The sequence below is a fragment of the Thermobia domestica genome, chromosome 10 (assembly GCF_964235325.1).
Source record: "Thermobia domestica chromosome 10, izTheDome1.hap1.1, whole genome shotgun sequence".
NCBI lineage: Eukaryota > Metazoa > Arthropoda > Insecta > Zygentoma > Lepismatidae > Thermobia > Thermobia domestica.
The window spans coordinates 161,940,301-161,964,981 of NC_137463.1; the positions used below are offsets into that span (position 1 = coordinate 161,940,301).

At 32.6% G+C, this 24,681-nt stretch overlaps 2 protein-coding genes across 2 annotated transcripts in view; one reads left to right on the forward strand and one right to left on the reverse strand.

Moving 5' to 3' along the window:
* Positions 1-1,179: 1,179 nt before the first annotated feature.
* LOC145662805 (trypsin II-P29-like) lies at positions 1,180-24,576 on the reverse strand. The gene is made up of 7 exons (XM_081728695.1): positions 24,507-24,576; positions 19,138-19,197; positions 16,032-16,171; positions 12,838-12,929; positions 8,400-8,503; positions 3,533-3,726; positions 1,180-1,564 (listed from the first exon to the last, which is right to left on the reverse strand). Exons 1-7 carry the CDS (start codon positions 24,562-24,564, stop codon positions 1,343-1,345), a joined length of 870 nt encoding a protein of 289 aa, XP_081584821.1. The 5' UTR covers positions 24,565-24,576; the 3' UTR covers positions 1,180-1,342.
* Positions 16,184-24,681, forward strand: part of LOC145662804 (trypsin-like) — an 83,571-nt gene continuing 75,073 nt past the window's right edge. The window contains exon 1 of the mRNA XM_081728694.1: positions 16,184-16,217. Within this exon, the coding sequence (XP_081584820.1) occupies positions 16,199-16,217 (19 nt within the window). The 5' untranslated portion in view covers positions 16,184-16,198. The remainder of the gene's footprint in view (positions 16,218-24,681) is intronic.

A 24,681-nucleotide genomic window follows, 5' to 3' on the forward strand; every position in this document is an offset into this window, starting at 1 on the left:
TGTTGAGCCGCCGATTCATTTTGAAAACACTAATTTTAAACTAAAAGATTTTACTCTATTAAGAAATTACTCTATTAGGTGTATATTTATAGTGCGCTGTATACTGATGTCCTGGTGTTCTATGTTGTCAGGTTAGTACCTAATTAAAAGTACAGTACTGCAATATTTCTCTATCTTCCAAAATGTTCATAGGACACTGTATATTCGTATTTTACACTATCAGATAAGTGCTTGATTAAACATAGAGTACTGCAATATTTCTATTTCTTTTAAGTAATTACGGATATTAACACTGGAGACTTACGAACGATATCCGGCCGTTGTTTCTCATTTGCATCCGTTAATGCAAGTGATATTTGAATATTTTTATAGCTTAAGAAATATAAGCACGAAGATGGTAAATTAGTGATTCTGTTGTCTCATCGAGTTTGTTTTTATCCTTCAGTTTCAGGTTGTAGTCTATCTGTATTCTTACACAGGGCCGTAACTTGTGGGGGATAGGGGAAAACTGCCCTCCCCCAGGGAAGCTCTCCTCCGTTCGATGGGGGCCCATTTTAAGACAAAACGTTCTTATTCCATGTACGATACGAACATGAAATTATAAATGAAACTTCAAACAGGTTCACTACATTAGTAAACAAAACAGCACACAAAAGGTAAATAAAACAAAAATGAGTCATCGGCTAGTTTCAGTAAAACATTGTCTAATATTAGGGGCCCTAGAAATACTATTTATTCGTATGACTTTGAGATTTGTCAATATGTCCCCTTAATTAATTTGTCATGTATGGAACGGGCCCAGGGGCGTAACTAACGGTCCCGCAGACCTTACAGTGTGAGAGGGGCCCAAGAATTAGAGAAACAACTTTTTTCTAGGAGACCCAAATACGAGTATTAATTCCTGCTCCCCCCAGAAAAAAATCTAAGTTACGGCGCTGTTCTTACAAATAATTATATAATAAAATATATTGAAATTTAATCAGACGTAAGTAGTTGGTATTGTGATCATATACGTTAGATTTTGTCAGTTCCAACTTTAAGCTAGGTTACCTTAATTGATCTTAATAATTACAGTATTTAAGAATTTTTTCATACTAAAATTCTTGCCAATTTCATTTGTACACATTGCAGAGTTCAACTTCATATTCTAATGTATATAATCATAAATGAAATGTAACATTTAGCTTAATTTCCATGTCTTTTATTAAGTTAACAACTTCAAAATACAGGTTTTAAAATTACATCATAGAAACTTTAGTAAACATACAGTAGAACGAAAACAGTATAAAACTATTCAGTTAATTGTTTCTAAATGAGAAGAAGCGCTTTTCGCTCTAAATAGTTAGTGTTTGTTCTTCCCATCAATATTTGAGTGCGAATCTTCTGTACTCTTTATAGTTAGATCTCTATTCGCTTCGATGCTTGTTTTTTCTCTAATCCAGTCGATGTAAGAGGATACTCGGGTGAAAACGGTTGGTAAGGCTGGCTGGCCACAGGGCACTTTTCCAAAGGAGACTATACCAGCCAATCGAGAATTGCAAGCCAATGGACCTCCTGAATCACCCTACGAGAAATAATTTAAATTTAGAATAACTAATTTGATGACTCTTTCAAGCCTATAGTATGGAACAAAACTGTTAATATAAAATTGGTTTTAAGAAAATATATGAGAAAAAGACTTCTTGAGCTTAATTCCATTGTGATATATACAGTATTTCTATTTCTACGAGACTTTACCAACCATCAATCAATTATCGTAATTTTACCTAGACTTAGAAGAAAACATACAGCGAATAGGCTAAGTAATCCGTTTGGCCTTGCAGATGGCCTATATAATCTCGAACAGCCTTCTGACATTTCCCATGTAAATAAGATGTTCTAAACTCATATTAGGCGTGGAAACTTAATTTCATTATTTTTACATTTATAGCATATACAGATTTTGTATATCTTCAGTGTGTAAGTTTCTCTATTCGAACATTTGACTGCTTTTTATCTTTGAAATACTTATGTTGAAAATATACTTTAATTTATATATATATATATATATACATATATATGTATGTGTGTGTGTGTGTGTGTGTGTGTGTGTGTAAACCTGTTTTCTGTGCTTCTCAGACTGACTGTCACTGGCAACTAACATCCAGGAACTTCATGCCCTAAACAATTAAAGATTTTACATGTTGTTTAAGATACAAAAGTACAAATATTTAGACTAATATCCCTTTCAAACTTTTAACATTTTTATTTTTCCTGTTTTATTTATTATTCCACCTATTATCAATTATATGATTAGATATTTCTTTTAGTATTTTCGTTCTTTGATATTTTCGAAAAAAAAAAATATAAATATAAAAATTGTACGTCGTATATCCTACAACAGGAATTCAACTAACATTCCAGTCTTCATCCTGTGAATCAATATTTAATAGGCAATGTTACTTTTTTTTCAGACGTTACGAGTAGAGTAATTGACTGATACATTCTTTAACTTTCATTTTCCTCTTTCGTCTTCTCGTTTTGCTTTCTTCTTTATTTCTTTTTAATCTTGGAAGCTTCTGAAAGCTTGGTTACATTTGTCCCCGTGAATTAGATAATTCTACTTCACTGCGATGTTGAACTGGTTTCATAATACAAAGTATTACATCTATACTCTCCACTTAAGAACTTAATACTTTATTCATAACATTTTTGTACGTTGAATGCGAAAAGCAGTTAAATTCTAAATATGCTTACTGCATATGTAATGAACAAAAGTAGCATATATTGGAAGAAGAATGGTGCTTAGAAATCCATAAACTGTAATATGAAAACAAGGCAAGAATGCAAAAACGCAATGAAATGGCTTGATTAATTGTTTAGAAAGTATAACATTACTAATATATATATAATTTGAGATGGTTTGCTTTACATCGGCGATCTTTTGTCATACCAACAAAATGGTATGTGAACAACAAAATTACCCAGGATTTGTTTTTATCTATATAAATAGAGATGGAAATCTATAATTTTGCATTGTGTATTCTTATTTCGAAAGTAATATTTATTATCTATAAAGTACGGGACAAGAATAAACGACCAAAAATGCCATTAAAACTAATTGTGTTTTGGGTCGTTTATTCTTGTCTCGTACTTTTTTTTTTTTACAAACTTAAACAAATGCAAAAATTAAAGGCATTAGGTATTGATAAAAAAAACCTTGAAAATAAGTAAGAGTTTAACTTCAGAAGTGAGCGCTCTATTAAAGAATGCTTATTAGTCTTATTTGAGTCTGTATTATTTAATCCTTTAACATTACCAGAAGTACTGGTGTACTCACGTAATTTATATTTTGTCTTTTTAATCCTTTTTCTAAAAATTATATTTCTGTGTAAGTGACAAGTGAGTGCCACCAATGAGGAACAAGTCAGTGCAGTCAACTTGGTTAAAAACGATCAAAATATAAAATAAGTGGGATATATGAGTATTCCAGGCAAGGTTTAAGGGTTAAAACAAACATAGGAAATGCAACAACATTGTTATACTTATTTACCATACAAGGTCCTTTTCCCCCTTGCAAAGGTCCAGTGCACACTTTGTCTTCCGTGATCAAGCTTGAGTTGTCCCACAGTTGCCTACAAGTAGCTATGTCGATAGTTGGTATGGAGACGTATTTGAGGTATTCGGGATTATTTGGTCGCTGTGTTGTGCTTGTGTCTCCCCATCCAGATAACACACATTCTGTATCTAGAGAAGAGAAATAATTCAATATCAAATTACTAAATGGGCTAATAAGATTTTATCTGGTGTGTCACTCCTTATGTTGGGGGAGTTCCTGCAATCTTGACACCTGATTGTAAATGGTATGAGTATTGATATTTAACTTGATACACATAAACACAAGTTTATAAGTAGATATAATATGGTTAAATATATTTTCTATAGATTCATGTAACTTTACTGACAAGTGCATCTATGGTTATTAATTCATAACTAGAACTTAATGAAGGGAATTCACTATACAATGCTAAGATAATATAACTACTCTTACACATGAATAACGGAAATTATTACTACTAATAATTCTCATTACACTGTGCGTTATAACAAATCCTCAACACAAAAGATAATTAAAAAGAAGAGACAAATATTGATTATGAACATGGAACAATATTGCTTATGAAACTTAATTGACGAGATATACACCAACATTATAGTTTCCTTTAGATACATAATCAATGTCTCATTGAAACCATTCATGTCATTTACGTACTTCTATGTAACATGTTTGCTTGATAAGGAATAAAAATAGACCTTACGTTGTTACTTACACTGTATGTCAGAAATTATTATTATAGATTGAATGCTAAATTTAGTTTTTACTTATTTTATTCTGTTTTGGATATTCAAAAAATTCCTTTATATTTACTTAAATAATTTTACTGAGGTAAATGTAGAAAAGCTCAATATTACAATAGAACATAATTACTAAAAATGTATGGAATATCTCATATATATATTTCATACAGAATAACGGAATACAGGAAGAGACGAAAATATATGGAATATTGGTAGTTTTTACTTTTGTGCATTCATAATGTGGAACCATATATTACACACTTATATTTGACTTATCGATAGGTAATACATATTTTTAGTTCCCGGCTTAAGCAAACGGGAGCTTATAGTTCCACTCCAGGTATATGTGTATATGTACACATGTGTAGATGAATATGTGTATGTGGAAGTTTACTTTTTGGTAACTACTGGCCAGATCTGAATCAGATTTTGTGTGCAAATAGTCCATAGACAAATGAATAAATAAATGCTATATTTGGTGGCCGGGCTCGGCCAAGAACAGGCTCAACTCGTTTTGGCTAGGTTCGACTCTCGTTGCATATGATACTTTATTTCTTGGTAACTACTTGTAGGTGAACGAAATTTGGTGTGCAAGTAGGCTAATGACTTATGAGAAATAAAGATCCACATTTAGTGGGCAGGATCGGCCAAGGAGAGACTCGGATCGCCTTGTATATGATACTTTATTTCTCGATAACTACTGGCCAGATCGGCTTTTTTCCTGTACGGCTGTAAAGTAGTAAAATAGCCCCTTAGAAGTTTTCAATCAATCCAAATTGAATATTGAATAGTTGCATATTTTTGTTACATTTTTGCTGTCTCTTTTCTTTATAATGAATTATAATAAATACTATGTTGAATTGCTTTAAATTTACAGTATGGTTCACTCGAAATTCATTTTCATTGTTATTTTCATTACTGTTTGTTTGAAGATACTTGTAGTTTAAAAGATAATATTTTATTGCATGAGAAATACTTGAGAATATGCCACATACACGGGCAATAGAGAGTAATTGGGTTGTATTCTACGTAAACATTACTGAAATAAAATATGAAGCACAAATAACATGAACATAACATTTTGGAATTGTTATATTCTCTATTTTGGGGAGAAATTATGGACGTTTATGTTTCGTCGTTGTAATATTCTGTCTTGAGATTTGTTGTATGATACATTTACATATTTGTCAGCAGTAGCATAGCCAGGATTTTTGTTTGGGGGGAATTTTAGTGTTGGAGCATATTTTATTACCGGTATTATTATTATTATTATTATTATTATTATTATTATTATTATTATTATTATTATTATTATTATTATTATTATTATTATTATAGTAATAATAATAAATCTTTCTCTGAAGTGCTGGCTTCTTTAGATATTTCTTCGTTGTTTCTCGATTGCTGTTTTCGGACACTTTCTTTGCCAAAATTAACTCCACTACTGTATTTTTTTCCGTTCTAGCCACTTTTCTACTGTGTTTTTTTAGGCTTTCTCTGAATTAATATCTTGTTTAGATCTTTCTCCGTTGCCTTTTTTGGTTTCTTTGTTCGCATATTTTTCTCACTGAAATTAACACAGTTATCGTTTTTCCACTTTGCAATTGCAAACTAAGTTCTTATTTCGACACCCTAAACGCGTCTAACACAAGCAAAACTTCTGAACTCCTCTAATTGATCAAACATTAGAGATTGCTGTTACATAGTCACACGCTACAAGTCTTTACTATTGTTTTCCATCCTCTCCTGTTAACAACTTTTTCTCAATTACGAGGGTCATTCGGAAAGTAAAGAACGTTTTTGTATAAACACTTTAATAACTGATATACAAAGGCGAAATGTGTGTTACATACTATGTGATATTTGAGTTACTTTTCGACATAGTCGCCGTGTAAATTTAAACACTTGTCATACCGTGGTACAAGTTTTTCTATGCCTTTGGCATACACAGTTGCCGCCAAACTGTTGAACCAATCACTAACAGCTTCCTTAAGTTCATCATCGCTGCCGTATTGGTTTCCACCCAAAAAGTCTTTCAACTTTGGGAATAGGTGGAAGTCACTGGGGGCTAAGTCTGGACTATAGGGTGGATGCTCCCAAACTTTCCACTTAAACTGCTGAAGCAAGTCCCTCGTCAATGCCGCGGAGTGAGGACGAACATTGACGTGGAGGAGGATGACGCCGCTGGTCAGCAATCCACGCCTTTTGTTTTGAATCGCGCGGCGAAGTCGACGTAACGTCTGACAGTAGGCAGCTGCATTTATGATCTCACCTCTCTGCATGTAGTCAACGAGCAAAACACCCTTACGATCCCAAAAGACCGTAGCCATAACCTTTCTGGTGCTCAAAATTTGTTTGGCTTTTTTCGGCTTTTTCGGAGAATTTGAATGGTGCCATTCCATGGATTGGCGCTTTGTTTCTGGAGTGATGTGCGAAATCCACGCCTCATCTCCAGTAACAATACGATTTAAAAGTTCATCGCCATCCTTATGGTAACGGCTGAGAAAAGTCAATGCGGATCCCATTCGCTTGGTTTTGTGTTCCTCCGATAACAGTCGAGGCACCCACCTTGCACTAATTTTTTTGTAACCAAGTTCACCACTGACAATTTCGTACAACACAGTTCTTGAAATTTCAGGAAAGAATTCGTGCAGCCCATCAATAGTGAATCGCCTATCCTCTTGAATTTTCCGCTCAATTCTTCCTTTGAGTTCGTCAGTCACAACAGAAGGCCGGCCCGAGCGTTCCTCATGGTGCACATTCGTCCGTCCGTCATTAAACATAATGCACCACTTACGAATTCATTACATTTCCATACACCTCAGTGATTTGTCTATAAATTTCTATCGGACGCACTTTTCTTGCATTCAAAAATCTTATCACACTACGAACCTCACACTTGGCGGGATCAGTAATTGTATCGCACATTTTACAGTCGCACAGCGAAGCAATAACGGACCGTAGTGGATCGCAGCTGGTGCCAGACTGAGGCTAAAGCATGCCCAGGTCAATAACCCAGCGGCAGCGGGGGTGGGGGAACACGCGCACGCGCTAGCACAAAATGTTCTTTACTTTCCGAATGACCCTCGTATTTTTCATCTGAGTGAAACCAAAACAATAAAGAAAATATCTTTATTTTTAACCTTTCTTTCTTTCTTTCTTTTTCTTTCTTGTAAGTTAAGGAAACTAAATTAGCTGCTGAGCGTTTACCGAAATCCATTGATCGCCACTTTCTTTGATGCAATTCGGCTAGAATTGAATGGTATGAAACCAATGTTTCTTGTTGTAGTTAATCCTATTGGGAACGGCGGTGAATGATTCAAAATAGACGATGATAGGTCACTTGTTTTGTTACTTTTATCAAGGTCAATGATTTCTTGTGTTCAAACATGTCCATTCCCTCTGGTAAAGTAATTGTTTTCGGAATTTCCTTTTATGATCAGAAACGAACTAATTCTTTTCAGTGTTGCCTGCCTCAGTTTGCAAATGCTTTGGGTGAAAGAAGACACGTGAAAACTATGGTCATTGCTATGTCAAACAGTAGAAAAATAACTTTAATGTCACCATATGAATATAAGCGGTGCATTTTCTTTCTTTTCTTCCCTTTGAACAGCAGGGATTCCTAGAAAACCCGATTTCCATACTCCCCAAAATGCAAACATTTTAAAAGAATAAAGGCGACGTTGGCGAGCTTAACTTTCTAGGAACTGTTGAGTGACATATTTTGTTTTGAAATAGAGTAGAGTAATACATGAAAGGCAATTGCTGTTTCTTCCGAGAACAATTACGAATATCAAAGTGGAAAAGTACATTGTTGGAACCCTTTGGAGGAGCCTGGCCCCCCTGGGCCCACCCCTTCCCTACGCCGCTGTTTGTCAGTGTGATGAGCAAATAAGTGAAAATGTATTTTCAGTTTTTTTAAGGTATAGCTTACGTACTGTTATTAGGACATGACTAACATTGTAAAACTCGCATATGTTTCTTATTGTTTTAAGAAATAACGTTATTATTCAATAACTATCTACAGAAAAGATCATTTAATATACCATATTCACACTTACTATCAATAGGTCCTTTTGTTTCAAGCACCATTGGTTGTACATATTTGTTATACTCCAGAGGTCGTAAGAATCCTAGTAGCGCAATATCATTTCGTAAGTGGAATCTGCAAATAAATATATCATGGAACAAGTGCAAGATAATAGTATTAAACCTACAATATATAACGAATCAGCATCAAAATATTGATTGAATTGAGTGATAAAATATCAGAAAATTAAGTGTTCAGTTTTAATGTAATTATGTTCAGTGTGATTCTTAAATACCAGTATCTTGCTCAGCGATAATATAAGTGTTCCTACTTTATTAACATGAAAAGCATATCTTTCATTTTTTTTAGAATCCAACAAAAGGATTAATAAATGTAAAACTAAAACACAATTAATATAAATGTATGCACAGTATAAATGTAATTAGTGTTAGAAATATAGTAAAATATTTCCTTGATAATAAAAAGAAACTGTTCCTCAAGGTGACCAGACGTCCCGTTTTAGCCGGGACAGTCCCTTATTTTCAAGCGTTGTCCAGTTTTTCTGAATCTTAAACGGGACGCTTAAATGTCCCGTTTTTAAGCAAACATGACCCAGGTGTCCCGTAATTATTATTCAAAATATAAATGGTCAATGTTAATTCTACACTCTTCCGTAGTAACACTCATTGGGAAGGTTCAGCCGTGCCTAGAACTTCTGAATATTCAAATGAGAATTGAGTGTTCTGTGGTTGAAGTGGGAATCGAGTGGTAATTCTGAGTGTTAAAGTAGTTAAAAGTATTTTTGGGTAGTACTTAAGTTAGAAACGCTGTGTTATCATTCTTACTTGTGTATTTTGTAAATTGAAAACACTGCTGAGTCCGAAAATGCAATGTGGAAGTCACCCCCTCCCCCGTCGCCGATTCGTATGCGTCCCGTTTTTAAAAGTAAAAGTTCTGGTCACCTTGCTTCCTACAACTTCCTTTTGTAGAGCACACAGTTCAAACGTTCTATCAAAATTTGAATATATGTATTCAATTATTAGGAACTTGTTGCATTTTAATTTTATTTTATTAGCCTTTGCCCATTAATGTTCCAACAATAATATTCCACAGAACAACAATGTTCCAAACCTGTAGACACTGCAAACTATAGTATAAAATAAAAAATAAAATTATATATATACCTGTATATGGAAAACATTATCTCTATTTTAATTATACAAGAGAAAAGTTTTTTTTTTTTTGTTACATTACTTTAACACGGATACAAATGTTGCACTCTTAAATAATCGTAGAGGTGAATATAGTGGATTGTCGTGGGTTATTAACTCTTGAAAATGGAGGGTAGGAAACACAAGAATCTCGGAACTTCTTTAATGCATGAGTGCAAAGTCTCTCCAATAAGCGAGAGCAGTTGAGTTGTGATTTAAGTATCCCACTTAGAAAGACCAAACTTTTTTCTTTCTTTTTTTTCCTTTGATAAAAGGATGAATCTGTTAACTCTGAATGTCCAAAATCAGTTAATGTGATATCAGTTGGATATTTTATATATCAATGAAACAACTCTTTTGGGATGAAATTAGTTGTGGCCTATATTTTTTATTTAAAATTCTTACGAATGACTCTTGTTATTTACTCTTCTAGTATGCACTGGGATAAATTAATATATTACACTCGCAGTATATAAATGTAATATATTCTAAAATCGATTTTGTTCGGAACGAAGTAGAGAACTATTATAAATAAAACATAAAGACAACTTAAATTCCTTCAAATAATTATAAAAATAAATTAACATAATATTGTGAAAAATTTCAGCAAATGTCTTTCAGATTTGTTTCTTGTGACAAGCCACTAGAATAAACTTCTGATGTAAATGTAGTCTGATATTGATACATTCTAAATCACATTTTTTTAAATGTAAAAATTAATATTTTTGTTCAAGACCTATTTGCTGGACTGTGGCATTCACATGCTTACCACTTTCCAAGAATTAGCAGTTCATTTCATTCAATTACTTCACGTGGATGAATCAAAAGACCTATCAGTCTGTGTGGCCTGCTAATATTGCTGTCGACATTTTCTACAATCATGAGATCAATTGTAAGCACATCCAAATACAGAGATAAGAAATGAGAAAAGAAAATATCTCAATTTTTGCTTTTAAGTGATGATAGGAGAGAAATAAGTACGATAATTGTAAAAAAAAAAAAAACTGAATTCGAAATTTCTTTTGATTTATAAAGTTTCATGGTTCACACATGATAATAAACAGATTTTTGGGTGTTTGTCCATCCGCCTGTCTGTCCGTTTAAATGTAAACATGTAATCTCACCTATAACGAAACAAAAATAAGGCTAGTTTACAGAAGGTTAAGAATCAAAATTTGCGGTTTTCTCGAAAACGGCTCTAACGATTTGTTCGTATTCAGAAATCATATACTCATAAATGCATGTCTTAACGACAACCCTATAATATTAGTTTTAACGACAATCCTATATATGTCGTTTTTGGAGGAAAAATCCTTAAGGGATGTAGTTTACTCTTGGGACAAGTATTTTTTTCTAGAAAATACCCTCAAAACGACCTAATCGATTTTTTCAACATTTTAAAAATAAATATTTCATTAGTAACCCGGCAATGAACCATATACCTCATTTGTTCTGAGGAACCATACGTGTTAGCTTATTTTGGGGTGTGTTTTCTCGCTTAATTTTCCCAAGAATGAGTCAGGTGATTCTAAAGATCATTTTTCGTAAATAAATGTTTCATGAATACTCTTACAATATGGACTAAGTATTTATCATGAATAGATCCACTAGAGGTTGTTTACTGTTGGAGATGCTTAATTTTGACCATTTTCACAAAAAATGACTCAATCGGTTTCGTTTACATTTCATTAGTATTAGTATTGGCACTAGTATTCCTATAATGCTGCTCAAATCACATATTAGGAAAATACCAACAAGAGATAGTACATACTTTTCTTGACACTTCCCTCAAATAGAACTGACGTGATTTGTTGATATCTAATAAACAAAGATTTTTTTTTATGAATCCTAATATATAGTATAAGTCATTTCTGATGAAAGGCTCCACAAAGATTAGTTTACTTTTCGGGTTGAGTTTTCTTCAAAGGAAGTTTTCCGAAAACACAATTTTGTTTGTATAAATGCTTCAGTAATAACTGCAGCATAACATATTTAAGTTTAAGAAATTGGACTGATAAACTTAGTGAGGTAGTCCTTTTATTTCATTTTATTATTTGGTTCTAAGTCTTTCAGTCATATGCAAGCAGTTGTCCAATTCTCACAGTGAATTCCGAAATCAAACACTCTTTGATGAAAAACTGAAGAACAAGTAAATTTCAGGTGGAAGTGGAGGTCCCGTTGTTCAACAGGAATGTTAAAAGTTGCAGGAATTATCTTAAGCTGGTTTGGATAAGGTAAGAGAAAACTACTCGAGATAATAGTATTTCAATAGAAGATAATGCATACTAATATATTATTATTAGATATTCTGCATGTCGACAGATCCCTGGACCAATTATTTTCTTTCTTTCTTAGGTTCGAATCTGAAAATTCTTCTTCAACATTTCTTGATCTTCAAGTTCTTCGTTTAACTCCAAATGCGTTCTGCTGTTTCTCAAATCATCGATCCTTTGTGCTATTTTCTTCTTACTTCTTGCTCTGTCTTTCATCTTACCATGTACGACTTAATGAAGAAGACAATTTCTTCGCAAAATGTGTCCAATCCAACTAAGCCAGCTAAAAGCGTCCTCTTCTGTCCTACTCGTATTAAAACATCTTCCTTTGTTACTCTCTCTCCGTCCATTTTATCTTCTTCATCTTCCCCCAACACAACATTTCGAAGCTCTTTAGATATTTCTTCTCTAGCTTCTGTAATATCCAAGTCTCCAAACCATACCATGCAACACTCCATATACACACCATTATAGTACTTGACCATCTTCTTTCTTAGTCCAATGTTAAGCCTGCTAGTTAAAAGTGATCCTTTTGTTGAATCTCATTTGAAATTTTAAACTAGTAAACGTAGAACATCTGAATAGAAAACAAATTGCCCTTCCTGCTCGTTTAGTAGCTAGTGTGCGAATCTTTTCTACACATTGTCCTGGGTTTGATTCCGGATGATAGAGTATTGAACGAATAACAGTGTTTCGGGTTCTATCTTAAAAAGTAGGTCTATGTCTTACATAATTTCTGTACAGAAAAGGAAGTAAACCTTCAACGGAAAACATCAATAATAGCTAATTAAACAATTTTCGCTTACTAAAATAAATTCAAGTACAAGATATATCAAGTGTAATTATAGTGTATATTCATGCTCGTTAACAAAGTACATTCCTTCAGATTTAGAAAAATGAACAAAAGTGTAAAGAATAAACAAAAATGTTTTTGATATATAGTTTTTAAAGATTATTTACTAAAAATTAGAGAAAACATTTATACCTGCTATATTTCTCATGAATAATGATCCTTATAGGATATCTATGTTGCTCCGTGTGTTCTGGTCTTTTTACATTATAGTCACCAGCTACAATCTGAAGAAGAAATAGTTGAAACAGTAAAATGTGATTAAAAGAACACGTTCTGCGGAAATTTTAAATCTAACTGCAAGTCTCGCTCATTGCAAAGAGACGAGTGATTGTGTATTATACACAGTAGATCATGTGATTTCCTTAGAATGAAGAACTGGATCATTGGTTTTCGTATATCACCATTATTTTACTGTTTTTATGTTGTTTACAATGATTAGCCATATGTCATATCTCAAATGAGAAGAAAAACAAACTAAAAATTACCTTTTCCTTTAAAAGGTGATTTCTTACCATCTCTTTATCGATAGAATTGGCTATATTTATATTACAGAACACAAGGAATTCCAATTTTGGTAGTAAAATTAATGTAGCATTCTGTCAAACTCATTGTAATTTTCTCTTATTAAAAACCACGATAACTGCGGTATGTAAAAAAGGATGGATTAAGTTAGTTTCAAGTTATAAACACACAGCGCATATAGATTTTTATTTAGGTGAAGATAAATCTCCATATTTGAGAGTTAATTAAGTTTTCCTAGTTTCTTTTCTAGTTTAACGTCCCACGATTATGGACCTAGGCTAAGGGTGACTGTGATGATGATAATGAACGAAATAATGGAATAAAGGAATGAGAGAACCTTAAGAAAACATTCATTACAAGGCTCACTTGCCAGAGCCGGGATCGAATCATGAATCCACACACAGCATAAATGACCGCTCTACCATTTAGCCACCACTGTAATAAAACAAAGTAATAAAAGGATTATATTACTGAAATTGATATAATTTTATATATTATTCGATCCTGGGTAACCAAAATTTTAATTTTATGTTTGAAAGAATGCTATATCAAAAAAATTTCATTATTCTGGAAATCCACTGAAATCAAGATATTTTGATAAGCATGTATTTATTTATTTCCTTTACAACGATAACGTGTATATATGTACATTTATTCCGTATTATTTTATTTAATATTCTGGGCAAAGGTGTTATTTCAACAGGCACTAGACACATTAGGAAAGAAGAAGAAGTAAAATTATTAATGTCAGGAATATGTTGATTTTGCTCTATATTTTTCAGTTACTAAAGTAGAGGTGTTTGTGCTTTGTTTGTGACGACATAGATCTCCACACACACAGCATAAATGACCGCTCTACCATTTAGCCACCACTGTAATAAAACAAAGTAATAAAAGGATTATATTACTGAAATTGATATAATTTTATATATTATTCGATCCTGGGTAACCAAAATTTTAATTTTATGTTTGAAAGAATGCTATATCAAAAAAATTTCATTATTCTGGAAATCCACTGAAATCAAGATATTTTGATAAGCATGTATTTATTTATTTCCTTTACAACGATAACGTGTATATATGTACATTTATTCCGTATTATTTTATTTAATATTCTGGGCAAAGGTGTTATTTCAACAGGCACTAGACACATTAGGAAAGAAGAAGAAGTAAAATTATTAATGTCAGGAATATGTTGATTTTGCTCTATATTTTTCAGTTACTAAAGTAGAGGTGTTTGTGCTTTGTTTGTGACGACATAGATCTCGTTACTAAGGCAACAGTTTGGTTGCTAAGTAGTTATTTATATGTAACTAACAGATAAAATAAGTAGATACGCCATGTATAAAAGATGTATATACCAAATTACTGTAAAGTAATTAGTACTTAAATTGAAAATACATTGGTATACACAAGTGAAATTGGTGTATGTGATCATTGGAATTACATATAGTGTGTAGTTGTTGCTACAAAGATTAAATACACCAATTTCACTTGTGTATATCAATATATTTCGGACTTATTGTAGTAACTTATTGTAGTTGAAGTAAAATGTATAAAATCTAGATGTCAAATATAACATAATTAAGAAGAAATAACATTCATTATTTTTCCATTAGAAGGAATTCATACGGTAAGATTGAGAGAAGAGTAAAATCAAATTAACATTTTTAAATGTTCTGTTATTTTATGAATTTCATCTATTGAGTGAGAAATCAGATATTATATTTGATCGATTGCATTTACATTTCCTTATTGCATTTACATCAAGAGAGTACAAAATTGAAAATATGTGTGACCAATTTCAAGCTGGATCACACAGCATTGATACAATACATAAACGAAAACTTGAAAAAAAAAATGAAATCTTTGAGTTTTACGTCCGACGGTTATGCCGGTTAGGCTAAAGGAGACAGTGATGATGAGTAATGAATGAAATGGTGGATTGAAGAAAGTGGGAGGAAACGGGAGAACCTCTAGAAAACCCATGCATACGGTGTTTGTCCACCACAAAGTTCACTTGGCGGGGACTGGGATCGAACCCGGGGTCTCAAGCATCAGAGGTGAACGCTCTACCACTGAGCCACCGCGGCCCCCATGAAAACTTTAAACCATCTCATAGAGTACAGAATTTCATTATCACTATTTCTATCAGTTAATATTATCTATGTTTTACTCTTAAAACTAATAGATTCTTTAATAAGTTCTTGCCGATTACAGTATAACATAAATTTTAGAAAATATTTATTACTATCCACGTCAAATCTTGGAAAATATTTATATTAAAGGGAAAATATAATGTAAAATTTAGGTCTTTTGCATGTGTTTAAAGCAGTGGTTTCCAACCGGTGTGCAGTACCATTAGGGCGTGTCGAGAAATTTAAATATTTAAGAATCATGAAGCATTTATTTAATAATAATGGTTACTTAAAATCAATTTTGAAACAGGTTGTATCAGTCAACGTTCCAGCGGCAGTGACAATGCTTAGTTCTACATAGAGTAATTATTTTATATTTATTGACTTGCACTATTATAATTTAGATTATTATAAATAAACAAATAAACAAGATGTTGCGATGAGGTTCAATAAAGTGTATCATCAATCAAAAAGCAATAAAAATCGTATATAATATTTTTATATAGTATGACAATAAAATATACTATGAACAAAAAGTAAATATGACTTAATACACAGTTGTGTTGGTTTCCGATATAATAAATGAACTTAAAAATGTCAGAGTAAGTTGAAATTAAGTCACAAAGTGAGGTAAAGATATAATCATTTTTTATGATATGTACATACCTTAAATATTCCAGGAAATAGCAGATCTACACAATGTGCAGCTGTTAGTACCCAATGATTGCTGATGATGGTGCCACCACAAAAGTGACGGTCGCCTGTTATCAATGGAAGTTTTAGTGATACTTGGTATGGGAATTGACCTAAAATAGTACCAGAAAAGTTAACTCATGTTCATTCCATTGAAAGGTAATAATATTGGCAACATTGTTCATTTTTAAATTATTAGTACGAATTTCAATCCTTCTTGCATGAACAAACACCAGTGATGCCATACTTACATACCACACCACCACCACTACCATAATATTTTCTGGTGAGCAATGAGTACTCCAGTAGAAGTCAGTTTCACGTTAACTATCATATCCATATATTTATAGAGAACCAAGACAATGTAGAGAAATATTCCTCAATTCATAGAACCGATTTCCATTGATTCAAAGTCCAGTTGCAGTGTCAAAATGTCAATTGAGTCTTTAAACTTTAATAGTCTTCACGATATGTTACTTATATGCAGCTGCTCTACCCATATATTCAAAGTGGTGATGTTCAAAGTGAAACGAATAAATCTGCTGTTATCTGATGGTGGTCATTCGTTTTATTTCTTCTGTAGCTTAATAACTTACTCTATTGGAGAAAAACTGGGGATGGAACCAATGATTACGCTCTTATCGGAGGCTAATAACATTGTATCACATGTTGTTTCCTTCAGAGCTGGCTCTTTGCTCACAAAAGCACGTCAGACACAGTTCAGATCACAGTCAGTACGAAGTGTTCTTTTTTCTGGCGGGGTATTATATAGCATACCTAGTACAGTTATCCTTATTTTTCGATTTTCGAGATTTCTTTGAGTCTCATCCCTAAAATAGTTTCATATCAGACCAAGATAACCCATGAGAAAAATAGCTCTTTGAAATAAAGGTCTATTTGTAGTTACGACTTTAATTTACATTTGATTGTGATCAACTAATTGAGGAAGGTCCAACTACATACACACTTTCGGCACAAGAGATCTGGGTTCCATTTCCATTCAGAGTTCATATGGTTCGGACCGAAAGTTAAGCTGTAGGTCCACCTCTCATGTGGCCTCTGTGCAGAACGAGGCACTAAGTGCCAAATACACCAACTACCAAAGGTCAATCTACAGTAGCTTAGAAAAATTAAATAGATATTTGAAATAACTCCAAGTTCATTTAATTTGTTCATCCATCATCAATATTGAAATGCAAATATTAATAAAGTTCAAACATTGTACTGAAAGCTTCACTTATATCATGCTCAAAGCAAGTGATATTAGTAAATTCCTGAGACCAATCAGTTTCCTTTCTATGGGAATCTAAACAAGTGTTACGTTCAGCCCTATAATCTTGCTCTCTTGGGTTGGTTGACAATTCACTTCAAGATTGATTTAAAAAAAAATCAAAGGTAGTATTTATCATGTGACATCATTTTAGATTCTAGTACAATACACGTGTTCAAGAAGTACATTAATTGTACTAGAAAACCATTTTGAAACACATAAAAATAATTTCATTCTCAAAATTCAAAGCAGAATTTTCGAGAAAGTATTTACTTAATTTTGTGGATATTGATAATTATAGAAGGAGGAGAGCAAGATCTTTTAAATATATCATGTGACTAATATTACACTTATAAGTTTGGTAAATTAGAATACAACACAAGAAAAATAACCTGTATAATGGAAATTAACGCATTTCTAGGTCCGTATGAAGTCGACGGAGCTATCTTTCAATAACCAGTTGATTTTAGAATGATAGACGTAGAAACTTTGAACTCCCACTTGGAGTTAATTGCTACTCTCAAACACTTCACCACTGTTACTCCTCAGAAGACACTTTTCAATTTAAAAGATTAAGCAAGTTAACAGTTTTGTAGACCTCCTTCAAAAACAAATTGATGGGTCCCAACATTCGCCTTTTTCCAGGAAAGTAAGTTATTTAGAATATATAGGACTGGAAACTTTTATATGGGACACTCTTCATGTTTAATACGACCAATTTAGGCGTATTAAAATGAATTTTATAGTATGGAAATTTACATTGGGGCTACATAAAAGCTACAGTATACATGTAGTCCTAGTACGTATAGTACAGTATTGAAACACAATGTAGCAGGATGACGAAACATACAATCTCTGACATGGTAAGGCTTCTAGAGCAGCGAAATAATAGAAAGCTTTGGCCCATTATCTAACACATCAAACTGAAAATGTTTCAGTCGATTACCTTAAATTAAACGATCTTAAAGAAATAAGTGTGATAAAGAAAGGACTTGAAAATTACAGTGTACACTAGTAATCTTTCCTTCCTTGTTTGACATACTCAAGGTCTGGAGCCTCTGCACAATTTCGGGGTCTGATACTTTCGTATTTCCGCTATTGGTTGTACAGAGGATGACATATAAACATTAATGAATAAGTTGTGAGAAAATTCGGAAGTTGTGAATTAGGAAAGAATGGGTGAAAAAGTATACATGTAATGCACAACCAATGAAGAAATGTTAGCAAATATTAAGGAGGAAAGAAGAATACGCGGTATACGTAGCTCAAAAGAAAAATATCAAAACGGTATTTTAAAGAAAATGAGGTGAACATTGTTAATAATGTGATAGAAAATACGAGGAAAGAAAACTAGAAAAAAAAGCGAAAAAATTGTAATCAACGGATAATAATTAATAAATATTCTCTCATCTAAAGGAAAAGATTGGTTAAGGGCTGCAGGGCACACAATATTGTAAATGTGCGGTAGATGATCCACTGATTACAGAACATTTAGATGATATTAATACACTTTGAATGAGTTTATCAATTGCAACAACGTGTTTCATATCAAAGAAAGTTACTTTCACTTCAGGTACAGATAACTGCATTATATATCAGATAGGTTTATTGATTTTGAATACGGAGGTAATTTAATGGGCTGTGGAAACTTTTATCCAGCTGTCAGCTCACTTTTATTTTGATCTTCGGTACTATTTTATTTATATTATTAACCCCGGTTTAAGGCTAAGATCTAACTCTTCAATTTCCATATTCAATATAATTACTAGAGAAATTATCTTGTAGACATTTACACTTTTAGATATTTACCTTTCACTGCATCATATCCACCAACAACACGGTTATCATTAGTGGTTATATTCGTTCCATCTAAAAAGGAGAAAGGGACATTAAGTGGAAATTTTAGACTCGTTTTATGTAATATTATTAGAATTTAATAAATATTTTGATAATCTGAATATAATTTAGAAAACAAAACAAGGAAGAAACAACTTACTTTAGAAATAGTAGTGAAGTGGATGCAAGGACTTTTAGGTCCATATTTGAATATTTACTATTAAAAATGATCCATCTTGTTAAAAAAACAACCTCTAAATTGCAGCATGAAAAATGTAACTATTACACATACAGATAGTACCTACTTATTATTAAATATTGTACCACTAGAACTTACTATAAAAAATTTGCTAGTTCAAAATTAACAACTTGTGGTAAGGTTATTATATCGTGCGTCATATGTTAAATGTAGCTAATTAGAAGTTCAAATTTAGGAAAGTTTAAAAAGCTATCTTCTAGGTCAGTGATGATTTCATTGATAGTCCGGCATGGGGACTTCGTCCCCTCTCCTGAGCTAAACAAAAATCCCGTGCTTAGAAATTACACCAGGGCATATCGGAGCCTCAACTTCGGTTACTATTGTTTTCCCAATACTAGTTACACCTCCGTGTATTGAAAGTCTTCCCCTGGGAAAATCTGAAATAATTACTGGTCCAGGATTTTTCTATACTAGCTGTGAAAATGAATAAGAGGTGTAATTATGACATGCTTGAAGGTTCTGAAAAGTTGTCTCATGAAATACAGCTAAAAGCATATATTAAATTGAAAGTCTACAAACATTCGTACACTGTCAGTTTCATAAGCTTTGCACTCCACAAAAATAGCAATGTAAGATCCGTATAGAACACTGCATGTTATACTACAGATTACCTGTGTTGGTTGAGTGTCATAATAAGTATTATTTTTAGGAAACGAAACTGATTCGACAAATTTTGTCATCACTATAAATTTGAGGTCATTGAATTTCAAAGAAAAAGATTTTTGTTCATCAAGATTTTTACATTCTACCAAAATATTAATAATTTAGAAATGTACTAAAATATTGTGCAATACTCAGAAATACAGTCATTTTACTCTGTGGAAGGAAGGAATAAAATTAAGATAGCTAGAAATCATGCTCCTTGTCTTTTCCATGTTTTCAAAATTCAACTTCTGCCTATGAATTTACGTGTCCACTATGAATCGCATTCAACCTCTCTCTCTGAAAACATGTGTTTTTCCAGACAAATAGAAGTCATCTATAGTTTGCTCAATACCAAAGACCAATAATAAAAATGAAAGAAACAACTACCGGCCCATATCAATTTTATCTACGTTTGCAAAGGTATTTGAACAAATTTTATACAGACGAATAATTCACCACATACAACCAGTAATATCATCATATCAACATTGCTTTATTCCACACAAATCAACAACGACTAATCTTGCAATTATTACAGACTTTATAGCAAACTCGTTAGATGTTGGATGTCAGGAAGTAATATATATAAATTTTGAAAAGGCGTTTGATAGAGTCAATCACAAAGTATTATTACATTAGCTAAACAACTATAATTTCTCTCCTCCCTTGATCAAGTTCTCATCATATTTAAGCAATCATAAACAAAACGTTATCTACAAAGAGTTTAAATCAACTGACTATACTGCGTACTCCGGAATTCCACAGGGCTCCAACCTAGTTCCGTTATTGTTTCTTTAATTCATTAACGATCTCGCCGATCACCTATCATTAAGTAACAAATTGCTCTTTCCGGATGACCTCAAAATATACGCCAGAATAGAGACCATCCATGATTGTCTCACAACTTACAACATGACTTAGAAACTATTACAAACTGGTGTTCTCTCAATAAACTTAGTGTAAACATAAACAAATATAGTATTTTATCGTTTACTAGAAACAAAAATCAAGTAGAGTTGAATTATTCATTTAATCAGATTGTATTAAACAGGTTAAATTCAGTGAAAGATCTCGAGGTTACATTTGATACGAAACTAACATTTAATGATCATATAGTGAACATAGTTAACGAATTTCTTAAAATGTTAGGATTCATAATTAGAACGGGAAAGGAGTTTAACAATATTGCCACACTAACAAAAATGTATTACTCTTATGCCCGATCAAAACTGGAATATACTGCTCTGATCTGGAACCCATCGCAATAACAATACTGAAACCATTTCGAAAAAGTCTAATCCAAATTTATCAAATACAGTATACAAGAATACTCGAATCTATCCATCTTACGAAAACTATCTTACATTAATAGACAACTTCTGTATCCCTACACTAGAGCGAAGGGGAAATGTGGTAGATCTGATCTTTCTTCGTAAAATAGTACAAAATCACTTTAATTGTACAGATCTGATATCAACACTAAATTTTCATGTCCCGACACTTAAAACTCGTGTTAAAAACTTTGACCTGTTCTACTGCAAAAAGGCAAGGATCAACGTATTATTGAAATCATCAATCTGGAGAATATGCTCTTCGTATAACAAATTATGTACCGAACACAAAGAAATAGATATATGTAATATGAACTATAATATGCTCAAGAAAATTATTGTAAGTTTATTTTGTAATGCACCAACACTATAGTTGTGTTGTTGTGTTGTGTTGTTGTTCACAAGTAAATACTAAAACTTCCAAAACGTTGTATCTGGTATTACCTTATGATGAAATGAATTACATCACTGATGAAATCCTAATTGTTTTATTCAATGGATTTTCTTCCACAATTTCAGTTTAATCCTTTGCTGTGATTATTAATTGTAGATGAATAAAAAATCCGTGCGAAGTGCCAAAAATGGAAATGTTTGGTTTAATGTAAAAATGTAGCGTTTGTGCCTAACACTACTTGTCAGTGAAAACCTGGTTATCTAGTATTCATTGTGGAGGTAATTCAAATAATCCCCAGAAGGATGCGTGTTCCTATACGTTCCATCAGTTCTGAAGTAACATCTGGGCTGTTTACTCAATATTTTCGTTTTGGCACTTAGCACGGATTTTATATTCAGTCTACAATGTGTATAACGTACTTTACATCTGCAAAAGCCAACAAAACTGCAAGATCAGACATCCCGTACAACTGACTTCCATTTAAAATCACTATCGATGCACCTAGCCTCAATCACAGACGTTCAGCAAATCAGGGGTTAACACGCCCGTTCCAATGGCAACGTTACATTAAAACACATGGGAATGTAAACATACAAAACTATGATTATAATCCGCCTATTTTGAATAATCATAGAAGTTTCTTAATGAATGATTTTGAAAATATTTATCACAATTGACAAAATCGAATATTTAAAATACTACAATACTAAATAATATAAAAAATAAAAAAAGAAGAATTTACCTAAATATATGCATTTGAATGGGTAACAAACTTGATCATTAGTATCACTACGTCCGCATATAAGCTAGCTAACTAACGACATGACTAACTAGGGCCGCATAGGTTATGTTATTTTTATAATTTTTGGTGTTTTATATGTATTTGAACATGCTGAAACCGAAACTAGCACCAGTTTTCTCATATCACTCAAGAATTTCTTACAATTCACGATTTATATATGTTTATTGCGGTATGCATGTTTAAGCGTAATTCAAGTGATTGACGCTAGATATCGCTAGCACGTGATGAAATTATCCCGGCGGTAATAAAGACGAATGTGCTTTAAATGTAGGGAAATTAAATTTAATTAAATTAACTAACTGTTACCTGCATGACTATTTAAAATATTTCTATATCAAACCTTGTTATCTCATTTCAAATAAATTTCATATTTAATTATCGCAAATCTTAAATGTGCTTCAATGGTATGAAATATTAATCTCTTAGATTAGGAATGAAATTGCTTTTGATGATGATGATGATGAAGATTAGGTTTGTTCTGTAGTTCGTTGAATACTGTATTGTCATGGCATCTCGTGGTTGTAAGAATAGACCAGATGTAATTTGTGACATCTGTGGTGAATTTGTTCCACGCAAACAGAGACAGAAAATTACAGATTTTGTGAGCAGAGTATATTTCGTATGCTTCCATATGAAACTTGGAGATCAAGATAAATCGTGGGCTCCACACAATGTGTGTAGATCTTGTGCGGAAGCGTTAAGGAACCTGAGCACTGGAAAACGATCATCTATGCCATTCGCAATACCAATGGTGTGAAGAGAGCCCAAAAGCTACAGCGACAATTGCTACTTCTGTTCCTGTGAAATTGTAGGACACAATACTCAAAACAAGACAAAGATAGTGTGTCCCAATATTCCCTCTGCAATGAGACCTGTGCTGCACGGACCAGACTTACCTGTTCCGACACCTCCATCAAGTCTTGAGTTTGTAAGTGATCCTAGTTCGTACAGCGATTCAGTGGGAGGTAGTGAAATAGAAGATGAAGTTTACAACCTTCCTAGCGTATCTCGTGACCATAGGTTCCAGACTTAATGAAAATAATCTTATATTCTTTTTTGTCTGCATTCACATTAAACTAAACATGTTCAGTTATTTAGTATAATAAGCTCTTTAGTCTGCTAGAAGATAAGAAATAAGGTATAATAAAGCAGCATTGAATACGGAAGAAGGCCCAAATTTTGACATTGATTTGTAAGAAAACCTTACGTGACAGGGAAAAACGAACCCATTATTCGTAATCAGCTAGGAACAAAGAATTAAGTTCGTCTATTAATTAAAAAAAAAACAGCATGATTTTTTTCCCCATTTGCAGCCCTGTGCTATTCGACTTAAACGAAGACTTGTAAAAAATACATAATAATTATTATTATACGACGTTTGCAACAAAATATAAAATTATGTTAAAAATAAAATTATAGGAAAAATTAAAAATGGGATTCTTACAGATGCTAAAAGTTATAGAAAAACTTCAACACAATTGGCCAAATTTGAATCCTTACGTTCATTAATAATTCGAAGCCTCCTCCTCCTTATACCTGTTGTCTAGAAGAACCTACTCGGCAATTGTGATCATACGCTACTTTTTATTATGAGAATGAATGTAGATTCTAGAACGAAATGTCCTATATTCAATGTAAAAAGAAATTATAAACAGAAAGAAAGATTAAGAAGAAAAACATGTTTCGATTAGGAGCAGATTTATCAAGACATTTGGCTGAACTTACACTGCTTTATTGATTTAGGCTTTCAGAAGATAATAATGATACTAGTTCCGTTTTCTATAATAGAGCAGTTGGATAATAAAACTAGTCTGTGTGATAATTTTTGCAATAATTTTTAACTGGTCAAGTTAAGAAATTAAGATGAAGAAGGACGAGGCACCGAAAGTACTTAATGTAAACTGTACTTACCAATTCCACACAAGAAAAATGTAAAACACAGATATGTGAGATTAGTGAAGTGAGCCATCGTTAACGTTTGTCTAATATCTTGTGTTCAACAAAATACGTACATTGTGTATTTATATTACTTGGTTATCTTGTTTTCGTTTGTACTTGAATGCAATTTCAATGGTAAAAGAAATCA